Source organism: Manis javanica, chromosome 8, assembly GCF_040802235.1.
Source record: "Manis javanica isolate MJ-LG chromosome 8, MJ_LKY, whole genome shotgun sequence".
Classification (NCBI taxonomy): domain Eukaryota; kingdom Metazoa; phylum Chordata; class Mammalia; order Pholidota; family Manidae; genus Manis; species Manis javanica.
In genome coordinates this window covers 87,593,767-87,616,663 of record NC_133163.1, presented here as the reverse complement: position 1 = coordinate 87,616,663, position 22,897 = coordinate 87,593,767, and the positions used below count along the sequence as shown (strand labels likewise).

At 37.3% G+C, this 22,897-nt stretch overlaps 1 protein-coding gene across 10 annotated transcripts in view; it reads left to right on the top strand.

Annotated features, from left to right (window-relative positions):
* MEIS2 (Meis homeobox 2) overlaps positions 1-22,897 on the top strand; it is a 196,290-nt gene that overhangs the window by 13,201 nt on the left and 160,192 nt on the right. For all 10 annotated transcript variants that reach the window (XM_036998431.2, XM_017641600.3, XM_017641599.3 and 7 more), the window contains one exon: positions 3,918-4,032. In XM_036998431.2, coding sequence (XP_036854326.1) covers positions 3,918-4,032 — 115 coding nt within the window. The remainder of the gene's footprint in view (positions 1-3,917; positions 4,033-22,897) is intronic.

The window sequence follows — 22,897 nt, the reverse complement described above, 5'->3', positions numbered from 1 at the left end:
GGAACTTGTGTGTAGTGTGGCTTTTCTTTTTTTTCTCCTTGAAGCCTACTATATTTTACTTTCCCACTCAGTTTTGTATTTATTTGGAAACACACATTTTGCTCCATTGTCTTTTTGCAATGGAAGAACCCTGAGCTGTGTGGAATCATTTAAACAGGGAAATACCACCAACTTATCAGGACTTTATTAAATATTATCCTATAGGCAGGTCTCCCACAGAAATGCCATAATGGTGTAAAGTGTTACAATTTCCACCCATATCTGCAACCTCAACAAAAGAAGCACACATATATTTGCTTCCTATGTCCAGAGACTCCTGTCCTCTACGCTCTTTCCTAGGTTTAGCAAAATTCAATGATGGTGCTAAATCATTTTTTTTTAACTTTCAAGGGAGAAAACACTGGCAGAATTGTGTTTTCTAGGGAAAGCTGTGTGTAAATGAGAAACAGAGGAGAGCAGCAGAGTGATCTCCTGTGGCCCCTTTCTACAAGCTCTCCCCATCTTGTCTCCTGCTTTTATATTAATTACAACTTGCATTATCAGCTGTGAGTCTGTAGCCCAGCAAATAGAAATACTGCCCCAGGAGACCTAGCTTCTTGTATCTATTTTCCATATCCTTCTATTGTGCTCCACTCAGTATTCACTGCTTTTCTCCTACTAACACTGCTCTTTAACGCAATTACGTAAGAGCAGGAAGAGTACCATATTTGACTCCCAATTATGAAAGCTACTGGGAATACAGACATGTTCACTCCTTGCCCTCGGGTGTCTTCGTGATACTTTTGGCTGAAGAACAGGGCATATATTGTGGAATGCACATACTGGAGTACTCACCCACACGTATGCACAGGGAGAACACTTCTCTTTATTTTTCTACATACGCCATGCATTTTACATGCTTTCATATGCCACTTTGGTTTCAGGATTCACTAAACTTGTGCATATAATTTGGCAGACAGCCAGGCAGTTATTCTTGAAAGATATAAACTTGGAAACTAACTAGGGAGGGAAAAAAGGAAGAAGAAAGAAGTTGTGATACAAACAAATATTTCAGACTAAGGGAAAAACAGTTATGGGTAAAAGGTTCTATTGTATCTATCTGTGTAGATTACAAGTTTTTATGACCAAGGAGGCAGCATTTTTTTATTGACCAGATTATCAGTATTTGCCTTTGTTTATGATCTAGTCACCATGGTGTAGCTGAATACAGACAACTTTGGGGTAACTCCTCGACCCTGAAGCCTCAGAGGGAGTCGTCTGTTTTTACTACTTTCAAGCTAGATGACTGTCATGGAACTACTTAGTCTGTGTCATTCTCTCAAACTGGATCAGAATACTAGACACTAGGAAATAAACATCTTATAACACTTTCATCAGAGAGTGTTTTTGAGGGTGTGAGGGAGAAAAGAGGGAAGAGATGGAGGCATGATGGACTAGATAGTGAACTGCAGCTAATTTCAGGACTGGGCTGAAAACTGAAGACCCAACTCATCTGGAAGAACCAACTGCTTTTAAAGTAATATTTGCTTATGTCGCTTATTTTTCACTCCTTTACTTTAGAAAACACATCCTCCATAGAAAACCACTGGAAGAAATAAGCTGAATTATAAATTAATGAGACCTGAATTTAAAAACTCAGTACAGGTTTGCCTGATAGGGACAAACCAGTCTTTTCAGTTGCAGGAAAGCCTTCTGAGCAATCCCTTCAAATCATTGTAGTGCCCAAACAGAAAGACTCACTCCAGCTTCATTTGAAAGATTATATAATAGCTATTGGATGACATTTGCCTTAAAGCATAGTTGAGGTGTTAGTGGTTAATTATTGTAATTTTCATGGGGGGTAAGGAGCTTTTATAGCAGCCTGCTTAATAAAAAGCCTGCAGTGCATAAAATTAACATCACTTGCTGTGTACATCGAAAAGTTTAGTCTAGGTGAATGTGTCTCAGTTACTGCACTTTCTGAAAGAAGGCTGTAGCCACTGTGGTTGCAGGACCACACTCATGTCATTCAATTGTTTCTTTCTTTTTTTCCCATGTAATTCTTCTCGTTCTTTATCTGATTACCATCCGGCAAACAGCTGACTCGAAGAGGCTGCAAAGCTTGAAGAGCCCCTGTATTTTGTTTGCCTTTGCTTGAAACTCTTGGAGTGGTTTCTAACCTAGATAAAATGAGAGATCACAGGCGTGACTTTGTCTGAATACAGGCAGCCGAGAACCTTGCTTTTCATTTTTATTCTACTCCACTTCATTCCTAATGAACTTTTCAAAAACATATCTTTACTTAGAGATCTATACCTGTGCTTAATTTAGAGTCACAAACTTCTGTTTAGAATTTTCACTTTGAATCAATTGTTTGCCTGATGGCAGTGCCAGTAGCATAATATGATATAGATGTTATTAATCTATGAAGCATTGGGTCATTTCCTCATCTATGAAAAGTGCTAAATATTAATTTATAATCAATTTGTAGCAGATCTGTAGAGGAAAAAAAATGTTTTTGTTGCTGGTCCAAATAAGAAATGCCCTCTGTTTTGTCCCACCTTGGTTTCTTGATTTTATGTTGGTAAACTCTCATGTTCTCTTTGGACGTTAGAGAGTTGATATTAAGGAAAATGATAGACTAATTTTTTTTTTCCAGGTAAACTGTATGATTTCAACACGCAAGATTGCTTTCAGCTGGTCAAGATATTTGCATGTTGCCTGTAGGCATGTCAGTCTGTCTGAGTCCTTATTTACTAATTCTCACAAAAAGAAATAGTGTCCTTTGAGAGACTGATGTTGTTTTTTGGATATTGCCCCCAAAGAACCTCTCCCCGAGAGAATTCACTTGCTAAGTAGAGCTGTGGGCTTAGTTGAAGTCTTCACATACAGGTGACAAGTGTACAGCTCTGGCCTTAAGGCTGATTTGTTTCATGTGCTGTTCCTACTCTCCGCTTCTGCCAGAGGAAATTCCATCTCTTGCCTGCCTTCATGTGGTGCTGATAAAGTCCTTCCTGTACATTAGAATTCCTGTTTTCCTTTAAGCAACAGCAGGGTATTGGGAATGATCAGGAAAGGGGAGGAGGAACAGCAGAAGAATACACCCAGCAAAGCAGCTTGAGTGTAACTCCCTGTTTGCCCTCCATGTCCTTTGAAACAAGAAGCTCTTCCAGGAAAAAGGACTGTTCAGTGAATTGCAGGCTTCCACAGAGCTTCTCAAACACGAAACTCCTGTCCACTTATTCGATGGTTAACAGTTCATAGTTGTTTCATTTTGTTGGTGGTGTTTGTGCAAATTAAAGCAGAACTGGTCATTTATTAGGCATCAACGCAGTCATAAATATCACCATATCTGCTGGTTGCATAACTGGTTGATGATAATTTTGAGATTTCATTCAGGTTGTTTTAGGGCAGTACATTTGAAAAATGTGGAGGGCTGGCTCATGCATTCTTTAGTCTGTGTTGTTTTTTATTAAAGGAGTCATTGAGTTTGATAGATGTTAATGTTCTGAAGTGTTTGCTATCTAAGAGCATTGGGCCTATTTCTTGGGAGAGTGTGTCCTAATTAAGATAGCAAGCATGAAAATGACTTGAGGGTTTTTAAGTAAGCTTTTTTCTAACTTTAAAAATTCACTTTATTGAGATATAATTTTTGTCTAATAAAATGCACCCAATTTAAGTATTGTTCAATTAGCCCTTAAAGATGTTTACACTGATATAATCATCACCTCATCAAGATTCTAGAGCATCCTTTCTTCTTTTTTGGTACCTATTGCTGAAAAGACCAACATACTGTAGTGTGGCATCTATCTAGGCCTAGTTCCACAAATACTAACATGCACCCATTTTTCTTTTTGTCTTTTTCTGCACCTTTCCTCTTGGTTCATACATGGCTGAAATGGTACCTGTGGAAAAATTCCTTGGTATCCTGACATCAGAATCCTACATCTTGGCGAGATCATGACGACGCAACCTCCACTCACTCAGCAGGCACCCCAGGGCCCTCCAGTGGTGGCCATGCTTCCCAGAGTGGGGACAACAGCAGTGAGCAAGGTAAAAGGTCAAGCATTTCCTAATGCAAAGTAGGCATGACTAAAATAACTTCAGTATTTTATGATATCAGTACATTTGCCTCCCTGGGAACAGGAGAGTGGCAGGCTAGGTAGTATAATCAGCTGCTATTTAGGGAGACAGTATTTCCTCTTCTTAACCTACATTACTTAAAAAAAAAAATCAAAGTGAGATGTGTAATCTTTAAGTAGGCATTACAATAACAATTGATTCGTTCTGCCAATTCTTTTACAAATTTGGTTATCTACACTTTTGCGTGTTTAAGTAAAAAGAATGACAGCCTTACTTTGCTGCTAAGATGCCGGTAGTTTGAATTATACTGAAAGAGGATATTTTGTTTCAAATAATTGTAAGAGTTCTCTATAATCAAGCAGAGATGCCTCTAAAGTACATAAGAAGCAAGAATCTGTTTTTATTAGCTCCACAGTACTGTGTGAAATTTATGTGGAATCTTGGGAAGATGGATTTTGAAATTCTTAGATTATTTGTCCCCTTTTCCATTCAGCTGACATGGTGACTTTTATGACAAATCCTAAAAATTAGAGTAATTAGAGGGCAACAACTGCAGATGACAAGGAAGCCTAGTGTAATTTCAAATAAATTTTACCCTTTAAAACTTACCTACTGCATAGAGAGCAATTATATATTGGTAGGGATGGCTCTTCTATGGCTAAAATGATAATTTAAAGGAAGATACATTATTGAATGTGGGCCAGGAACGTGTATAGATTTTACTTTTTAATATTTTACATTAGATAGTGTCAGATCTCCCAGGTCTATTTCATCTCTATTATGACTATGTTTATGGCCACAATATTTAAGCATTAGACAGTCTTCCAAGTAGAGAACAGTTTAACAGCTTGAGGCATCGTCATATATGCCATTTAAAGAGAGTGGTTCATGCAAGGTGAGTGCCTTCACTCTTCCAAGTTTCTGGCCACAGATTTTAGATTATTAGTATTCCAGAAGAGTCTAGAAAGATGTCCCTTCTAGGATACCATTAACTTGTAAATGGGTCCCAATTAGAATCTAGGTTTAAGCAAGTTGCAGCTGAAGCAGAAATAACGACTGTCAGATGGTAAATTGTGGAAGAACTTGCGAACTATATCTACTTAGGCTTTATATAGTGTTTTATTAGACCAGTTAGATTATATATGAGAAAACTAAACTATAAGGCATTTTGAAGCTGACATGTGCATAAATTTAATGGTTCTTTAATGCAGAGGCTTAATTCTGGTTCCATGTTGTGGTAATGGACTTCTAAGTGTGGTTAAATCTGGGAGGCTCTCTCTGACTCCACCCTCCCTACCACTCATTGCTGGGACATAAAGGGTAAAATGTATCTATTAATAAGAGCAAAACACCCTAAACATTGTAAAGAAAGAGGGGGAAAGGAGAAACAGACTTAATGGCCTAATGAGGCTATCTTCCAAAGACTTGTGTGTGAGGCTCGCTTTGACCTTTCGCTTTGCTCAGGAGCCCAGCGCTTCATTTTTCACATTCTTGCAATTACGTTAACGCTTCAAGCATTTCTGACTCCAAGTCAGCTAGCAACACCAGGCATAACTCAACACTGTGAGTTTTTCTCCTCTCTGTAGATTCATTAACAGGTCACCAAGGTCCCAACTGAAATTTAAAACTGACTGGTTCTGTTGGGTTGGTTGAGTTATGGCAAGGGAGATAGCAGGAAAGGCTCAGAGGAGGGTGGGGGTGGAGAGGAGACCCCACTGTCTGAAGCAGGCAATAGTTGTAGCAGCGGGCAAGGCATGGCAGTTTCATCATTTGGGTTAGTTTTGTCTTGTTGTTTTTGTTTCTGGTCAGGAAGGAGAAAAGCTCTGAGACTGATTCACTGGGTAAAAACAATACGTACAAACCTCTCTGTGTAGGTAGCAGCACCCACTTATCCCATGTTGAAGGATTTGATCCCTATAGGATTTTGTTCCTTTAATCATATCTCTGTGGGATTAAACAATGGACACGGTAGCTTATGTGTATAAGTAGTAGGAAGTCAGTCATTTTACTGTATGGAAGTGTGAGAGACAAAAATAAAAAATAGAGAATGCTTTGGCATGGAGAATTTCCTACCTGGCTTACCACCTCAGTGGTTCCAAATCACGTATTTAAGGGTATTCTGTTTGTGACAGCCGACTCTAAATTTTGAAGGCCAGACTCTATAGCGTATTTTGTCATACTAATGCCCATATTAGTCTTTTAAGCATGTTTTCAAGATATTTTGATATTTTGTCCCGCCGAATTGTCCAGAGTAGCTTTCTGTAGGAAAGATTAATTACCTGCTTCAGGGCAAAGTCAACAGAGATATTGACTGAAATCACATATGCTTATCCTAGGTTATATCTTGGGGTTGGTGTATAATGGAAAACCTAGGAGGTAAATTTATGTTCTTAGTATTAAATATATTATAATGTTTCATTGGAAACCAAGTTTGTAGTTTAGAAAAGAGTTTTCTTGCTCATTCAGAATTTATTAGCACAACAGGCATATGGAAAACTGTAAAACGACTCAGTTTCAAAACAAATCATGATAAACAGAAAAAATAGGGATGAATTGTACTAAATACAATGTTTTCATACACATTTTAAATTAAATTTTAATAGCCATATGCTATAAAACAATACATGCATTTATGTTGCTTTATAATTTTTGTGAATACTTTTACTAAAATGATTCATACAAATCTTTACTTTGGAACCTAAAAATACCTCATTTTATGACTTGATAGTGAAAGAGCTACAGTTACACAGGTGAAAGGTCATCTTTTCCTCCTTCGTGTTTGTGCAACAAACCGAAAGGAGAAAAAAAAATTCCATTTAAAAAATATCGTAAGAAACAAACTTGGTAAAATGTAAAACCTTACTTCACTGTATCTTTCAAACAGCACATGCTAGCAGTAAATTATATAAATATGAACCAGACTTTGATTCACTCTGATTTCGTTGGCTAAAAGCAGCCAGAGGGAGGGAGTTTGTCTTGTTAGTCACATTAGAATGAAGAAAGAAATCTGGTTTTTCAGGGCTGGAATTAGGGTACAGACTAGGGGCTCTGGGGAAGTAGCTAGCCCTCTTTGTGTTTGGCTTCCCATCAGTAAGATGGGTTTCATAATAAGGCTTGAGGTCCCTATTTCTGTACCTGCTGAGTCAAAAGCTGCTTTGTATTTCATTGTGTATTTTGCCAGAGTAAAGACTAGGAGGCAGCCCCCTTGTTCATAGAGCACTTTGAGAGCCTTAGATGAAAGGCACAATATATGTACAAAGTATTATTATTATTGATGGGTTTGTGTAACTCCCATTAACGCTGATGGGAGTTACGCATGTGAATTGGCAAGAGAATAGACCCCTCAGTGTTTAGAGCACATGAAATTTACATTTTTTCCAGTGCTGTAATTGAGATGTTGACAAATTGGAGAATATTGATGAGCCTTTGTTTTAAGTATTTCGTGCCAAGTTTGTTTTATTTTTCCTGGTTTGAACAATGGTATGGGTTCAGCAGCAATGAATAAAAAGGGTAGAGTAAAGATAACTTTGTATTTCAATATTTTGATGTGCCAATATGAAATAAATTGTCTTAGGCAAATAGAATATGCTGTTTTAATCATTAGCTATGCATGAAAGAAAAATTGATGTTGACATCTTTGCTGTAAAATCGTTGTAATGGGGCCTTCCTTACAATTCATTTTTTTAAAATTCATTTTGTACATTTTGCAGCAATTGAACAATCCCTGCACTGTGAATAGGCAGGATTCCCAGAAATACCGAGACAGTTGGCCCAGTAACTGCTGAGCTCACACTGCACACCACACGCACGTTAACCATACTGTTGCCAGACCCAGTGTAACCTAAATACATTAGCATTCTAGCATCTATATGTCCCTAATCTTTCAGGACACACAGAGCTAGCTGTACAAGCCAGCACAGTTCCCCTCAATTTTACCACCTACTAAACCCCTCCATTGATGTCTCCATCTTTCACCCAGGCAATGAGACTAGAATTCCATAGCTAGGTATTTATTTATTTTATTATACAGTTCTTTAACAGTCATAGTGTTGAAATCTAAAAATACCCCGTTTATAATGAATGTAAGTGTTTATATGTAAGGAAGTGTCTAAAATAGTATTACACTTTCGGGTTTATAATGCATGCTATAGTTCCAAAATAGTATTCTCCCTCACCAGAAAATTATGGTTATGTATTTAAAGGAGGGGGAGAAAACCTCAAATCCACTTACAGTGGGTCCTGAATATGTTCTACTGGGATTTCTTATTCAGTCGAGGAAAACTCTGTCAATGGAATGTTTTCATTGTGGCGGCAATCTCTTTAAAATAACCCTAAATACAATATGACAGATGCCATCTGGCATAATCTTTTGCTAGTTGCTTTTAACTTTAATTTTTCCTAGAGCTAAGTTCATCCCAAACTGGTCACTTACTGTTATGATAAATAAGTGACATTTCATTTCCCTCCTGTTTTCCTAATTGTATCAGAAAATTCTCTGAGAATGTAATTGATGATTGAACATTGCCACAGAAGAAGCTGTTGTATATAGGATAGTTATGTTGCGTTTTCATTTTCTCCCCCATTCTCCAAATAAAGTAAAAAAGAATACCATCCTTTAACCATCAGCAAACATCCAAATAATTTGTTGATTTTCTTAGGACTTTTAAAAATAGTAACCATTAGAAATAAAATTAAGCTCTTCTAATAAATAAATGCCTTAGGAGCATGTAATGGTGCTCATAAATGCTTAAAAGCTGTCTATAATTGCCGTTAATTTTGAGTAATTTCTTCCTGTATGTATCAACTTACTTGAAAAACCTGGAGTTGGGATTTCTAGGGTTTTTTTTTTTAACTTAGTCATGTAAAGGGATGTCTCCTGATGCCAGTTAGAGTTTAATTTAGAGTAGTAATTAAACTTGAATACTGCCTCATAAACAAAAGATAAACAATAAACCAGCCTCGTTCCCTGCTGTTTCATAGCTTTCTTTCCCAGATGTTTTAGCCTGATAATTTTTACACAGTGAACTACCTAACATGGAATTTTGTGGACAGAGGTCGAAAATGAGTTTTCTCTCTCTCTCTCTTTTTTTCTTGGTAATCCTTTTTTCCTCCAAAAAGGAAAATACAGAGGATTTTCCACTATTTAGGTTTTTTAAATTCTGATAAAACAAATAATGCAGATGTACTTTGAAGATAGCTCTAGTTCTTTTTCTTAGATTTTTTTTCTTCTAGTCTCGTGAGTGCCTTTTATACTTAGTAATGTAAAAAGGAACATATTTTTATTTAAGTAAAATCTTGATGAGAAGTCAGAGAAAGAAGAGCTTGACAATGGGAAATCTTTCTTCTCACCCTGTCCCCCTTGCTTTCTGGCTCCATGCATTTCCCCCAGTGGCCGGTGTCACTTTATGTCTGTACTCTTTCTTGTGCTACAAGGGTTTCTCTGTCCAGTTCTAGACCCTTCCACTGCCAGCCATGATCTTTCTAATTGTCAGGTACTAGTGGGCCGTTCAGTGCAGAAGCCATGTTATTTTCGCTGGGTGGGGTAATTACTGAAAGCTGAGAATAGCTGCACTAAAGACAGAGGGATACTTTCATGATCCCATTAGCATAAGAGTGGGTAAATTATTCATGCCAAGTGAGGATTCTATGGGGAAAAGTATAGTTAATGCACATAGTTTTTAAATGTATCCCTTTCTGCTCTGAGACTAAATTCTTGTTGGAATCCGTTCTCAGACATTTACGGGAAAGCTCTGGTGGCATGTTAGATGCAGTTCATCTCTCTCTGTTTGCAGCGCTCTCAATAGAGACCAGCTGGCAAAGATCCAAAAGGTGATTAAACAAAATGATCAGCTCTTGTTGCTGTGTTACATGTCCAATACTACGGATTAAAAAACATGACCCACGACAGTCAAGCTAACGTCATGCCGTTCCCCCTTCCCCCTCCCTTTCCCGTATAAGAATTCAGATGGTCCACAAATGTGTGTGCCATCTTTGTGTCCTTATGGCCCATAATCATGAACAGGTTGTGCAAATGGCTCTTTCTGTAGCACTGTCTGTTCCAGCAGCATAGAAGCATTTCATATTAATTGGGTCAGTCTAATATTCATATTGACATGGGGAAAAATTACTAAAATTTATTCTTATAGCAGACAATGAATATGTGTGCTTTCTGCCATGAGGGAAGTGAAATCTGACAACTGGCTTGTGCAACTGATTAATTTTCTTGAAACTGGAGAAAATCAAAGCATGAAAAACTGTCGTTCTCTGAAAATAGTGCACAACCCTTTGTAACTAGACAAAATGGATTGGGTGGGGGGCTTTAGGGGAGCTTGTGGCACTGGTTTTAACGCCATAATCAGGGATGAATTTACAGTGCCATTCAGAGGAGTCCTCCCTCCCCATAAACAAGCTGATAATCACAAGGAAGCTGACTTCCAATTAGCTTTTCCTTCCCTCACACGGATCAGGGTGTTTATATGTCCTCCTTAAGCTTTGACATGTCAGTACTGAGTTGGTGCATCTCATATCACATTTGAAAGTTTGGAAATAAAATGCTTTATTATGAGGAAATCCTGCTAATAGACAAGGTAATTTTCAACCAATAATTTCATGATTGAGTTAAGGTAAAAATGCCAAGATCTGTGACTAAGGGACAGATGTATCTTATCTTTGGGGGTTTGCACCAAATGCCAAGTAGAAATATAAATTGAACAAACCAGACATTGTAAGGAAGTGATTGAAGAAATATTGAGATGAAGTCTTGGAATGAACTATATATGTATATTTATAACAATGCTGCGAATTGCTTACATGTCACATTTGCATAAGCCTGAGCTCTGATTTTATTAAAGGGCAGTTTAATATATGTTAGTTAAGGCATTCAAAATACAATATTATTATTAGGTCATTCATAGATTATGCCTGCCCATTAAATATTGTGGAAATGGTTGATGACTGATAGTACAGACTGAATTTGAGTGTAAATGTCAAGAAAAGATAAAGACAAAGCAGAAAGAAAAAAATTCTTAAAAACCACGTTAAGACGTCATCAGTCCTCGTCAGCTCCTCTTTCTAAGGGAGGGTAAAGCAGTAGGTTAGACGTGCAGCCGGGCACAGTACTCAGAGTGGGGAAGTGAGGTTCCCCTGGAGTCAGTGCAGTGTGGCAGATGAAAGGGACTTGTATAGCCTTGGGGGTCTTAAGGCTATTATAGGGCAACTCATGCTCTGTTATCATGCTGATTTTTCAATTGATTTTGGCTGAACAGTACTTGTTGAAGCCCTCTAGAGCATCAAACACAGCCTTATGGTACTATACATTGTAATACATGTGTTCTATTTTCCCTTCATTGTCTTCGTTTTGCTTTGGAAGAATAGTCTATAATGATGCCATGTTATTTCCCCCCCCCCCTTCTTCTTTCATTCCTATTTCTACCCTCAGAGGATTTCTTGAAATTCTTACCGTTTTTTGGGGGGTGGTGGTGGTAGTGGGAGAATGACTATTTTTTCATCTTCCTATGTTAACATTTGTTTTTAATTTGGCCTTTAGAAATATTTTGATGTCACAGCAGACAATAACATAAGCCATTTTTATCTACCAATTATTCCTAAGTAGTCTTGAACTATTCACTCCCTTTCTAATGACCAGCAAGAAAGCAACTATGAGATTTCACTAAAATCTAGGTCCTTATTAAAATGAAAGTGAACCATTTTAGTATCCCTTCTCTATAGTGATAAGGTCCCTCAGTCTGCTGGAAAACCAGGTCTTGAGAAGGGAAATAATGGAGGGAGAGCTAGAGGAAGTGTGCCCCTGCCTCTGTTCTGCCTAGGAAATTCTTACTGATGCAAATCCAATTCTAATGTCATCTCCTTCAGGAAGCATCCCTGATTTGCCCAGGTATAGGTCAGTGTCCCCTGCTCTGCAACTGGTGGCACTTTCTACCTCTATTATAGCATCTTTCACATTCTGTGTTGTAATTAGTTGGCTCCTGGTCTCTCTCTCTCTCTGCTTTTCCAAAGCAGGAATGACCACTTATTCAGCTAGCTGGCAATTGTAGGTCCACTTTTGAATCAATAAACCACATGCAGGGTTTTCACTTTCTTCTTTTTAAGGTGGAAAAATTGATCAAAACTATGTCATTATCAACTCTGTAATGTGTACCTAAATGTAAATGAACTATTTTGAACATGTTGATACATTTGGTCAAATCTCATTACATCCTTAAAGAGATCATGAAAATCATTTCCTTCAACTGAAATTTTGTTGTGTACAACACTGCCTTAAATAGGTTAATGGGCCATACACTCAAACTTAGAATTCTTTTGGTTATAGGTAGGTTCTTAAATTTTAGATTCTTATTTTAAGTAGTATTTTGAGATACTACTTAAAATAGTATTTGTCTTGTCTGTTAAGTCATCATAAATTATGTACATATGGTCAGAATTTGGAAATGGGATTTCTTTTCATTATGATCTGTACAAATGTAAGTGCATAGATAGATACATGTCTTTGAATGGTGAATCTAATAAGGAAAATTGATTTATGTGACAGATAGTTTCCCATGATGAACTCGGGTCCATTATGTTTGTACTCCTTGTTTAGGATGAGCTTGACCTTGGGGGGAGTCATTGGTCTTCACACACAGGTAGAGTCTGGAAGTAATTCTTGAATTTTTAGGCCCCACATGCTTTTGTTGATTTCCTGCATATGTCCTCCAGTTTTTTCATAGTTTGCTTTTGAGCAAGTATAATTATTTTGGGTGATATAAGCAAAAACTTGCAGTGAGCTCTTTTTCATCTGCTTGAGGTTTGCTCCAGAATCTTGGACTGTGAGTCGAGAGATCTATTCTCTATGTCAGGGGTAACACTGAAAAGGGCGCAAACTTAGGAGGCAGAGACATGGGTTCAAATCTCTATTTTACTCAATATCTGCTAGATTCCATTTCTCCATCTGCAAAGTAGGGGAAGAACTACTTACCCTTGGGGTTGTCCTGGAGATTATAGTAAGTGAGATTCCATGTGTTAAGCATATAACTGCCTGGAACCAGTAACTGAATTTCTTTATTTCCCTGCCCCCTGTCCTGTGCTGACACTGATTAGCTCTATGGCCTCGCATGAGTCTCCTAATCTCTTTGAACTTTTGCTCATCTGGAAAATAGGACTGAATTAGATGATCTTTAATCAAGCTCTAGAAATCTAATGTTTACATTCATGGGTCTTATTTTTTATTTGTTCACTTTATCTTTTAACATAGAGACTGTGAATTTGGTTTCTTTTAATCAGGGAGGTAACATGAGCATTTTTATTTCGTTGATTTTACAGGCTAACTATAATATGTAGTGAGATAATACTTTTTCTGCTTCGTGTTCTTGTTTACCAGAAGAGCTTTTCCTCCTCTCGGTTCAGCATTAGAGTTCATTTCTGAGGACTGCAGAATCTCACTATTCAGGTGTAGGGCATGTAAGGTGGTATATTAATATCAAGAGGAGACTGTTCAGCCAGCTAAGTGTGAGGTATATTTTGTAAACACAGGACCACTTTTCCATTGTCCATTATCTATCTAATCAGTTAGACCCTCTCTCTGTTGGAATTTCTGTACTTCACAAGTAGGACACTACATGATAACCATTGCAGAGGGTGAGACTATAGCCTCTTCTGAATGTATTCCAAATCATTTCAAAAAGCCTAAATGATTTTCAGGAGAATTTTACAATTAAATATATTTTGCTGGGTTCTAATTAGTTTCAGACTGATAATTCATGCAAGATGTAGCTGATTACTCTTTAGTTGGTTGAATCTTTGCTTAATCAAAACACTTATTCCTTAACCCTAGCTCCCAGTTGCCTCAAAACCAAGCATTCATTTTTTTATGTTTGAAGATTTACAAAAGTAGACTTGGAGTGTAAAATTTCATATTTCTCCTTCCAACTAACATTTGTAATAAATGCCATCCACTAAAATAAAACCTCCAAAATTTCCATGTACTAAATGTGAATGATGAAGAAAGGTTGATAAATCATGGGTTATTGAAAGCCTGTTGGATTTACCCCAGGAGTGTCCTTTAGGACAGATTTTGGTGTACATCGGGGCTGATACATGGGTACACACACCTCTTAGAGGCAGGAAGTTCTCAGTCTCTCAAGACTTCTTCTAAGTATATACTGCTCAAATTCAATATACAAATATATTCATTACACTCTGGGAATAAAAGTATAGAAATGACAAGGGTCCCTGCCTTCAATAATTTGCCATCTCCTAGGAGGCAGAGGGCACTATGGCAAGTATACAGCTAACCCTTAGGAAAGGCAGATACTCAGTGCTCAGTGAGGCATGGACTGAAGAACGCCTGTTGGCATGGTACTGAGTGGTGTAGAGAGAACAGTAGCTTTGGAGCAGGTACCTCTGACCTCTCATCTCCTGCCACTTCTGAGCAGCAGTCTTTCTCAGTGTTCATTTCTTCACCTGTCAAATGGGAATAATAACTATCTCAAAGGGTAGTTGTTAGGATGAAATAAACATTCGCTTTTTGAAAGTCTAGGTTGGTGACTGACTATTAGTGGGACCCTAAAAATATTCTCTTCCTTCAAGATTTATTGACCATATAATTGGCGCCAAGCTAGATGCCAGAGATACAGAGTGAATAAGATGTGGTCTGCCTCCACTTTATACTCTTTAGTAAGTCCGAAATGTAAATATATACATACTTCTAATACTATAGATAAAATAGAGGTTGTAAGGCAGTTCAAAAGGAGTGATTAGTTCTGTCCCTGTGGAAGACTTCACAGAATTAGAAAGGGTTTAAAAGGTTTTGATGACCAAGAGTGGGAGTTTCCAGGTGAACATGGTAGGGAAGGTATGGGAGCAGATGGAACAGCCAGTGCAAAGGCCCAGGAGTGTGAAGCAATGTGGTCTTTTCAGAACAGCAACCAGATTGATATTGCTCTGTGTGTGAGAGAATGCATGGTGCAAAGGGTGGCTGGGAGGCAAGGAGGGGCTGTGTGCAAAGATCCTTGTTTACCATATTAAGAAGCTTATACTCTATCCTGTAGAGCACTACCAAATTGCCCTGGCCCTAAGTTGCTCCTAAGGGGCATGTAAATACAGATTCCCTCACAGACCACAGACATACAGAATCCAGATCTTCATGGGAGGTCCTGGGAATGTGAGTTTTTAACCCATGTTTCAGGAAAATCTGCTTTGGGACGTGGGGAACCCATTAAAGAAATTCAGGCAAAAGGTGTTTATGATGAAATTTACATTTTTAAAAAACTTTAGAATATGGAGACTACATTTGAGGGAGACAACACCAAGTGTGGAATAAATGTTAATAGTCACAAAGACAAATGAGGGCTGAATTAAGTCAGTGGCTATAGAAATGGGGTAGGGGGCATGGGAGGAGCATGACTTGTAGAGAGCAGGGAAGGAGAGTCTAAAATAACATGCAGGCCTCTCTCTTGGGGGAGGTGTCAGAATCTAAATAGTTTTCTTTTTTCCTGCCATGAGTTTTGAAGTCCCCAGTGGAGAAGAGGATGAAGAGTATTCCATTTGCACATGCAAAGTTGTTAAAGTGGAAATATGTGATCCATGTCATGTGAACAATGGTTCTTTTTGGGGCACAAGATTCTTATAGGCAATGGAGCATAGTGGTGAAAGATGTGGCCTTTTGCATTGGTCTGCCTGCCTTTAAATCCTCAGATGTCACTTTTCACCAGCCAGTCTCTAATCCCCCACTTTGTATCTGTGAAATGGGAGTAATAAATAATATTGAATTTAATAGATACCGGGTGGTAGGGATTAAATAATATGGTTTATATAAAAATGGCAGTAATTTTTATGCTCGGTTAATAGCAAATAAAACTATCAATATTTTTAATTTAAAAGTTGCTTTTAAAATTGCTTTTTTTCCTCCTGTTTAAAAAAAAAAAGCATTTCTGGCAATTGACATGATGCTGAAGAACCTAAAGGACATCTTGCATTCACACCTAGGGAAGAGAAGCTGTGGAATACAAGGCTGGAAGAGCAGTCACCTGCCTTAAGCCTCTGCTAGCCCCACGCTCATCTAGTTGGAACTAATTCCTTTCTTCTGAAGTCCCATTGCACATTTTTATGATTATCTTTTTGGACACTCAGGTTCTTCCTGTGCTGTAGTAATTGGTTCCATGACTTACTTATTATCCTATGTGACTATGAAGATTCTTGAGGACAGTTTCCATGTCTTAGGTATCTTCCCACCTTGTCCCCCATTATGCTATGATCACGTAGGAGGCCTTCAATAATAATACTCTTTTTTTAAAAGGAGAATTTGGTCCATGTTGTGAAAGACACTGAACAGGCTGAGGAGTTTGTACTTGATTTGTTAGGTAATAGGGACCTATTGAAGATTTTTGAATAGGGGAAATGCCGTAATTGCCCTCCTTTGAATGCCAGTGTTGAATTCTCCACTATGTCTTCCATGGTCAAAGTAGCAGACCTGTATGCTTGCCTGAAATACTGTCTATTTGAAAGAGAGGATATTCTTTTGAATGAGGAAACAAATTTCAAATAGCTTAAAAACAAATTTGACATTTTTTCTGAAATAATTTAAGCACTTAAATCATGATTCAGAAAGGTCCTGTGTATGTAACATCATTCTAGAGAAGTATACAAGGACAAATTTTTGTAAATTTTTTTACAGCGTAGTTATAATCATTAACAACTAGAAATGACCCAATAGAATTGAGTAAATATATTTTCTTCAATATTTGGAAAACTATAGTTTCAAAGATATTTAAATATATATTACTCTATTTAAAAAAAGGACTTTGTGGTTAAATAGATTGAAAGCTGGAATAGAGTTTCCTGTAGTATAAGAATTTTCAGATCCTCTAATTTGCTAATGTGCAGTTTAAGTCTGCAAGGGGTAGAAACAGAGTTTCCCAGATTCACCCATTGAAATCCTTTTCTTCATTATCTCTGGGGACCAGTCTTCGCTGGAACACAATCTGGAAAACAGTGCCTTCAACTGCTTGTTTCACTGAAGTACTTTCAGATAGGGTTTAATATCCCAGGGAGGCTTCTTGCATCTTGTATTTAAAGAGGTAGGTCAGCATGGGCTCAGGATCAATTTTCAGCTATGTAGAAAGCAATTTCCTCTATGGTCAGAAGTCTCAGGAACTTCAATTGTATTGCACAGACTGTTATGTTAACCCAGCTATCCTTATATTTATACTTTACTGTATTAATCAAACAATGTGCCCTTGAGTGTTTGATTCCATGAAAGCACATTTGGTTACACTCTCAAAAACTGATAAATAAGGATCCCAGAAGAATCCTGTTAGAATTGTACTAATACTTAGTTTGATGATTAGCATATGATGTATTCCCCTTCCTCAAAAGCAAACTTTTATGTCTTTTTTAAAATGGCCACTGAGTTGGAAACTGGATGGTAAATCCGTGGAGATGGGAGGAGGAGAGGCATAGAAAAAAACATCTTTCCTTATTTGAGAGTGAATGATTTGGGCCCCACTCACTTCAGAGGGTGAGCTGTGGACTGTACACCCTGTGGGAAATTTCTGGGAAACAGCTGCGAAACTCCAGCATGCGTTCGTCTCTCTGTTCTGGGATTTCCAGTTTAGCAGAATGTTAGAATGTGTTGCCACTAGGTGTTGCATCTACTGGCAATAAAATTCCCCCTGACTCTTCTTTTCATTGTAAGATGCCAGTAGACATCATGCTCAGGGGCATTCAGGAGGTCCAGCATCACTGCCCGTCTTGGTCATCAAATGAAAGGAAAGTCTTCTGCATGCATACATTTCACTGCTGAATGTTATGGCAGGGTGACCCACTGGAGTGTCACCTCCTCTGGACTTTAAGAGGGTCACCTCCTCTGGGCTTTAAGAGGGGGAATTAGGCTGAGCACACCTTGGCTCTCCAGCTTTGAAATAAGCAATTAAAACTATCTTTTAGTGTGGTAAGAAAAAGCCTGATTTTTCCCTTGTTTGTCAAGAAGTGTTTCTACAAGATTTTGAACTCCTTACCACAATTAGGTCAGGAAATTGTAACAGCTGTAAAGGATGTTCTTATTTTATAGATAGGAATATGGACATTAATGAATCTTAAATACCACTAGTCAACTTTTAAACTTGAGAGTAGAAACATGGGTTAACTATTTTTATCTATCCAGATTTTGATGCTTCTACACATACGAGCTACACAACCCAGCATAGTTATCAACCACTTCAAGTTTTCTCCATATTTCTTTTTCTAAATGGAATTCTAGCAGCTTATTTTCTGCCAGTATAAAGCATGAATTGCTTTCAGCTGGCAAAAACAAAACCATATAACAATTAAATAGACCATGGCTGAAATAAAACTACATTGAAAAGTAATGTCAGACTTTTTAAAAATTAGAGGAAAAAATGGTATTCTTACACATTGCTGTGTTGCATTGCTGTATGCGTTGGACATTTAGGGCAGAAATATCAGGGAAACTTCCCTTTGAACATTGTCAGGGACCTGTGAGCTGCTGTTTTGCAGGTAGATAGTGAAAAGTTCTGGGTTCGCGGGCATCTTGCCTCATACAATATCACTCTAGAGACAGTACTCTCTGAAGTTGTAACATTTTAACTTTTTCATTTGCATGGATGTACTTTTTTTTTAAAACTTATTGGACTCTTTTTAGGCATGTTATGTGATAACATTTGCTGAATTTTTATGGCATCCTTGGTATCAGGAAGTAAGAAAAACAAAAGTTGAGAAATCAATCTTGTTTACAGAGGGTTGCTCACCTACAGCTTGCTCCATAGATCAGCTCTCTGTATTGCCCTCATACCTAGGAAAATGCTGTGTACACAGTTTGCAATAAATAGACACTGGTTGAATTAATTATTGTTTCAGTTGGACCACTGGTTAATAGCTAATAATATGTAGCAACTTAGTAGATGTTGTTCGCATTGAGTTGGGTTTATTTACTCATTAGGAATGTTAGCACACCTAAAGTTGTTGAGTTTGTCAAAGTGTCGTCGGACACCAAATCTGTGATGCATTAATTAGGTGGAACTGAGGAGTCAGAGGTACAAGAAAGCAAGGACAAGGTCATGACTAGAGAATTTGCCACTCCTACAAGTTTAAGGGGAGTGTTTTATGCTTTATGGAGAAATTATAACTCAAAATTCAAAGCTTATGACTTTGTTCTTAAGAGCACAGAGTTAGACCTAAGGCTGAATCCTGTCTCCCACAGATGGTGTGACCTTAGGTGAGTTATTCAACTTTTCTAAGCTTGATTGTCCTCATTTATAAAATGAGGATTAACACACCTACACAGATATGCTATGATACTACACAGATAGTACTATGTGGTGGGTCAGGCATATGATACAACATGCTCCATAAATGGAGGTAATGATGACAGCAATGATAGCAATCTGCATATGATCACTAACTCTTCATTACATTTGGTTCCATAACTTGAATTTTAAGTCCATGTCACTTTCTTTGAATTCCTATTTCAGGATACAGTGTAATATGATTTCTAAAAATATAAGAATAATAGTTCAAAATACTTAGTTTCCCTATTTCCCCTGGTTCTTGTCCTCTCACAGAGATGTACAAAAACAGGGTTTATAGGTGAAGGAGCCTTAGGAAAGGGGTAATAATTTGGGAGAAGCATGAGGCTAAAATCCCAGTTTCCTGCGTACCATGCCTAGGTGCTAGGTCAAATGCTATCTCACTCTTTCTTTTTGGCACTTTTGAATTTTTATTACCTACCTGAATGCAAAAATGAAGTGAGCTCATCTGACTGGAATCTGAGTGTGGTTCTTCCAAGCAGCCCATGGAAGGTGCACTGTGGGGTGGTTTTATGAGGCCCTGAGGCTATGGGATCAGACTCCACAGTGGGAGAACTTGGGTAAGGTTCCAGTCTTGCCGACCTGTAGCTCAGGTTCTTACCTTGTAAGGGAGTTTGGTGCAATGCATGACGTCATAATGTATGCCTGACGTGTAATAACTATCCATTAAATGTTAGTTATTATTATCATTTCTTCAAACTCTATAGACTTAACCTTACATCCCTGTGTGGTGAGGATGTTTAAAGGATTCCTAGGTCTTTTCCAACTCTAACATGCTATATCTATTAATTTTTAAATAATATCCAAAATCCAATTATGTCTGCAAAGTTATGCCTCCCATTTAGTTTTGCATTTCTGTGTTTTGATATGTTCGTATACAAATTTTCATTTGATTCCCTCAGAATCTCTGAGGTTTACCCCCATTTTCTGGGTGAAGTGACTTGGCCCTGGAGAGGGTTGATTATGTCCCTATGCCCACAGCAAAAGGAAGCAGAAGAACTAAGATGTGGTCATGTAATTTTTCTCATGTGCTTTACCTGCAAAGTGTGTTTTTCATAAAAAGGCACTCGGTTTCACAAATGGTGTAAAATTTGATGAAGGCAACTGACTATCCTTAGAAAGTCATTAAAACCCCCATGTCATCTCTCTAATCAAAAGGCTGCCACCCTTCTATTATTGCCTTATTACAACCTTTTATTCTTATTTCTTCAACTTAAATTGGAACCTGGGCTCTTGTATGCCATTTGCTAAATATTTTGAATCAGTGATTTATGCTTTGAAAAAGTAATTTATTTTCCATCTTTTTTTTTCCATGTATGTTGGTCAGATCCATAGGGTCAGTCTTTGAGTAGGAAGGGAGAGTTCAGAAATTAAATTGGCACATTCTGAAGGCTTGTTTCTCTTCTCCTTCTATTATACTTAGAAATGGCAAAGAATGCAAGAGATGCTGAACCACAACATAATGAGACTGCTTTTTTTCTAAGACTTGCCGAAACTCTTGCTTCATGATTGTCAGTTTAATATATAAGTAAATAAGGCTTATTTGCATGTTACTATTTGTTGTTTGCATCAAACGTCCATTGGCTTTGGGGATAGTAAAAATTCTGTCACCCTAAGAAAACCTACCCATTCCATTAGTAACATATCCAACTGAATTAAAAAATTGGAGAGTTAGTGAATATTTCATATTGTGGGTTTTTAAGAGATACTTTTGTATGCATAAAAAAGACTTTCTCAAAGCTGTTCATTCCAATTTCCTTTTTAATTTGCTCACCAACACCACTTAATTACCTTTGCAACTTACTAGAAGTGCTCACTAGATGGGCTTACAAAAATTAAGTCAGAGTGATTTCGTTTTAGCTATAAATGGGCTTAGCATCTTGTTTTATCTGGCTTGAAAATACTGAAGCAGTAAAATAAAACCGCACTCGTTAATTGAAAGGTACTTCTGCAATATTCAGTCCATAGTGTCAGTCCCATGTATTGTTCAAATTCTTCAGAGCTCCTGAATAACTTAAAGGTGTCCTCAGTATTGTGAGAAAGTTATTTTTCTGCCTCACTACAGAATGAAGAACCAATCACGGCTTCCTCTTCTCTTTGGTAATATTTTTCCTCTAAAGGATTTCTTGACATTCTCTTTAGTTCTTGATTTCCAGGGCTGTTCCTGACAAATCTCCAGAGATGTGTTTCATTGCCTATAGTAGTATCAAAAGCATGAAGCCACATGCCCGTGTACTATGACCTCATATGTGATTGCCTGCAATACACTTGATAAAGTGCTTAAACTGTGGCTTGCCTAGGGGCTTCCAGAATTTACATTTTGCATTTTTGAAAGAGTATACTCTGAATTGTGACCACATGAGTAGTTCTAATCTCTAGTTGACCCAGTCTTGAAACTTCTGTGCAATGTTAGATCATGAGCAATCAACACAATGAGAATATGAAGGCATAATTTCAAAATCACGTACCCTATGTTCATAGTTTCATATGCTTTTGTAAAGATGTAGAAAAGCACATTGTAAATATCTAATTATATTTGTGTTCAGCATTTCAACAGGAATTAATCGCCTAAGAAATGATAGCAGACAATAGATAATTTATTCCCTCTTTACAAATGTACTTGTTTGTTGATTTTTGCTCACAGGATTGGGTTTGTGGTTTAAAGAGAAGTTAATCCTGACTTTCTTAAAACCTATAGAGTTTCAGGATTTCTTAAAGATAATGGCCTTTGATACTCCAATCCAATAAAATTTTTCCATGCGTAAGTAATTTCCTACACCCTCTTTTGCTCAAGTTCTGGGACAATGTTGATGGTGTTGACACAGTTAAAATTGAGCTGAGAGTTGGCTGATTACTCAGTTATTTGAGTAAAGAAAATAAAAAGCAATATTCCATTTTCCATACCAGTAAGATATTAACCTAAGTTTAATTTCTCAGTTCACTTTGCATAAATGTGTTTTATTATGTCATTTACTCTAAGGATTCCTAATATGGTTCATAATGTCTCTTTTCTTCAAAATTTTTGATATAGAAAGGAAATTTTGTTTACAATTGTGGATAATTACAGAATTACAAATTTATGTTATATTTTTACCTAATTATACAAAAAGAGATTTCTTATCAGCATTAAATGTTAAATAACAATATTTCTTATTGGCAGTTTGCTTTCAGCCCTGAGAATAAGTAATGTGTACAAAGCCATCTTTAACTGGCTGTTTATTTACTTGATATATTGTTAGAGACACATGTGAGGCAATTTTCTCTTGATTTCTTATCTTCAGAAAAAATACATTTTATTTTGGTCAAGATACCATAAGTCATCACTGCTCCTTAATATCGGTTTATTCTTTCCTTAACTAAATATTCTCAGAAATCCCTAACTCACCACAAACTCCCTTTGATGAAGTTTTTCATATATTAGAATCAACAAGTTGTTTTGTTTCAAACCTTGAATACTTCTAGTCTAAGAACTGTTTGACTCCAGCAAGAATTTTAACTCAGAGGTTGCAATTTGA